Genomic DNA, 3067 nt, shown 5'->3' on the forward strand with positions numbered 1-3067 from the left:
TCCCGGAGGGCGAGGGCCGTAGCGAGGGGCCGCTCTGACCCGCCTGGTTTTCATGCAGCTGAGCAGCACTCGCGGTGGTTACCACCCAGGCGGACTTCTGCCATCTCTTCCCCCCGCTGTTGGAGGGGAAGCGTGGGAGCTTGAAGCCTGGTAAAAATTGCCAGGGCTACGGGGAAGCCAAGGGCGTTGCGGTGGAGTGCTGAGGGTGCATTGGAAACCGGGGTGCCTTAGCTCATTAGCGAAAAGCAGAGAAAGCCAATATGGCTTGCTTTTTGAAGTACTTGCTTAGCCTTGAGTCTGCCATCTCTTCCCCCCGCTGTTGGAGGGGAAGCGTGGGAGCTTGAAGCCTGGTAAAAATTGCCAGGGCTACGGGGAAGCCAAGGGCGTTGCGGTGGAGTGCTGAGGGTGCATTGGAAACCGGGGTGCCTTAGCTCATTAGCGAAAAGCAGAGAAAGCCAATATGGCTTGCTTTTTGAAGTACTTGCTTAGCCTTGAGGTATGCTTGTAAAATTTGAGCTTTAAGGAAACCCAAAGTTTAACTCTGGAGAAACTAGATATTTGAATTTGGCATGTTCCGAAAAAAAAAAAAAAAGTAGAGCCTTTAGCTAAGTGAAATGCAGCAGAAGGGGTATCTCTGCTCTACTTTCTGCTTTTCAGTGGCAGTTAGGAAGCAATATCGATGGGAATCGATCAATTCCAATCAGTTGGAAAACTACATAATTCTGTGATGCTGGCAAGGAACAAGATTCTTAACTGGTTTCTCCTGGCTCTGTTTGAGAGCCCCTCAAGAGCCCCCTTTTAAAATAAACCTAATTTTTCATGAAGGTGTGTGAAACATGCTTCTGAATTTGACTTTTTTTCTCCAGTCTGCCCAGAATCTGCTGTTCTTTGTTGCTGATATCTTGGGCATCAGGCCCTGATGCCAGGGAATGAGGTGTGTGTCTTACTCAATAGGAAGCAAAGGCTTGAGGGGAATATGGCAAACGTATCCACCAATGACAAGAACGTAGAGGCAATTCCCATTCTCCTGCTATACTAAGAGGCCCGTGAACGGATTTGGTAGCTTGCTCTAATAACCTCAATATTTTCAGAGGACATCCTATGAATGGTATATTCCAAAAGGAATCCTGAAGACTGGTTGGATGAACAAACACCTGAATTTGGTTCCAGCGCTTGTTGTGGTGTTCTATGAACTAGACTGGGATGAGCCGCAATGGAAAGAAAAACAGTCAGAATGTGCTACTCGAGTTGAAATTGTCAGGTAGAGTTTTTTCACTTGGTTCATAACATACTACAAGCTAATGGTACATGTGAATTGCAGAATCCTTTTTGCATTCTAAGATATATAAATATGTTTTTTTTTTTTTTCTTAGACACAAATTAAGGGCAACTTGAACTTTGCTTTTTGAAGCACAACTGACAGTAATGAAACTTTTTTTTAAAAATGGTTTATTTTTAAAAGTCATTTAAGTAAAAAGAGCCTCTGAAATTTTGCTTGCTAAGCTTAGCACAATTATTCTGTCCCTTCTGAACAAAGAAGAGAACACAGTGTTCTGTGGATGATGCAGCAGGTTGTTGTGTTTGGTTTTATTTCTTACATAGCATTCTTTCAGTGCTTCTGTCTAGACTGAAATATCATTTTGTTCTGATTATTCCCAAATAAGAAGTGAAACCTTGACACTGTGCCCTGTTGTTCTTATTTTAGGCAAAGTTTGCAGGGAAGAAATACGAAAGTTGCTGTGGTTTTGATTCAGAAAAAAACACCATTACCTCCAGGTACTAGAAAACTCCATACGCAGTTGCAATGCTCTCATTTTTCAGAAGGCCTGACAGGCTGAGCTGACATATCGTTTGTGACATTATCTGTGTTTCTTAATATAACGTCATCTACATGCATGACATGCACTGTGGCTGCGGGAAGGCATACAAATGTCAAGAGTGCTTAGGGCAGTTGACCTTCAACATTTGATGCTTTTATCCTTAACTTCTTCCTCCCTAAGTCCAAGTCCATCTTTTGATACACAGTATCAAAAAATGGTATGTTAGTGTACATGTGACATGCTTCCTTGTAAATAAGTTGTATTTTAAACCTTGCTTGACATCAGCAAAAGCTGTAACAGCAATGAGAACTTAGAGTAAGTGTATTTGGTACCTACAGAAGCCTTTTAGTTTAACTCAGTTTTAATAAAGTTTTGGAGTCGAGTGGAGCTGTGAAACGTGGTAAGTTTTAACCTTTTGTTTCTGAAGAGCTGCTGCTTCGGCTGTAGCTGCATGCTTTCTGGTGTCTGGCAAACCATTTTTTATATTTTGTTGTTTTCTTTTTCCTCTATCTGCTATATATGTTTGTCTTTTCTGGATGCTATTGTAGCTTTCAAGACTCTCTCTGTGAGAGAGATGAAAAATTTATGTCGTACTTCTACCTTGTTGCTAGCTAAGCCACTCCTAGAAAGCTTCTGCAATGTGTTCTGCTGGATGAAGCACATAGTACTCCAGAAGAAGTAAGAAAGAACGTGGACTCAGTTTTATGTGTCTTAGATTTTTCCAGTCCTTGTAGAGGATTCTCCTAGGTCAAGCTTTTAGAGCTAGTTTGACGTTGCAGCACTGCTACTGCTTACTTGTGCTTTTCTTGACTTCACTAGGGGAAGACGTTATTGCATCGGAGAGGGCAGCAGCTTTATGCAATGCTTGTGACCTTTCTGGAAAATCCCTTTTTGTACTTCCACACACTGATCATCTTGTCGGTTATATTATAAGGTAAGTGACTGTAAAACACTGTTTTTTTCCTTTTGCTAACGGAGGTGTTGAGAGAGTTGATGCTTTGGGATGACTATGATGTGACAGGCTGATTGTAGACCAGCAGGGAATGTTTCATCAGTTCACTGGAATTCTTCAGGTTATTCTGCAACCTGATGAATTCCACACAGCTCCCCTTTCTCTGTGAGGTTGAGTAATGACTGTCAGAGACGTTGCTTTTGAAGAAACGTTATTAGATATTCCAAGATGTTCTCTTCCTCAAGTCGGGTAGAGGCAAAGTGGGCTTTTCTACCTCTACAGCAGTTTTGGCCCT

General features: G+C 42.1%; 1 protein-coding gene across 5 annotated transcripts in view; it reads left to right on the forward strand.

Annotated features, from left to right (window-relative positions):
- Positions 1 to 339: 339 nt before the first annotated feature.
- Positions 340 to 3067, forward strand: part of TRAPPC11 (trafficking protein particle complex 11) — a 25157-nt gene continuing 22429 nt past the window's right edge. For 2 of the 5 annotated variants that reach the window (XM_035897783.1, XM_035897785.1), the window contains exons 1-4: positions 341 to 496; positions 1092 to 1261; positions 1706 to 1776; positions 2640 to 2754. In XM_035897783.1, coding sequence (XP_035753676.1) covers positions 461 to 496; positions 1092 to 1261; positions 1706 to 1776; positions 2640 to 2754 — 392 coding nt within the window. In that variant the 5' untranslated portion in view covers positions 341 to 460. Of the gene's footprint in view, positions 497 to 662; positions 935 to 1091; positions 1262 to 1705; positions 1777 to 2639; positions 2755 to 3067 lie in introns of those variants that run through there. The other 3 variants (XM_035897784.1, XM_035897782.1, XM_009642400.2) reach the window with 3 other exon arrangements.

The sequence above is a fragment of the Egretta garzetta genome, unplaced genomic scaffold (genome assembly GCF_000687185.1).
Source record: "Egretta garzetta isolate BGI_Z169 unplaced genomic scaffold, ASM68718v1 scaffold46, whole genome shotgun sequence".
NCBI lineage: Eukaryota > Metazoa > Chordata > Aves > Pelecaniformes > Ardeidae > Egretta > Egretta garzetta.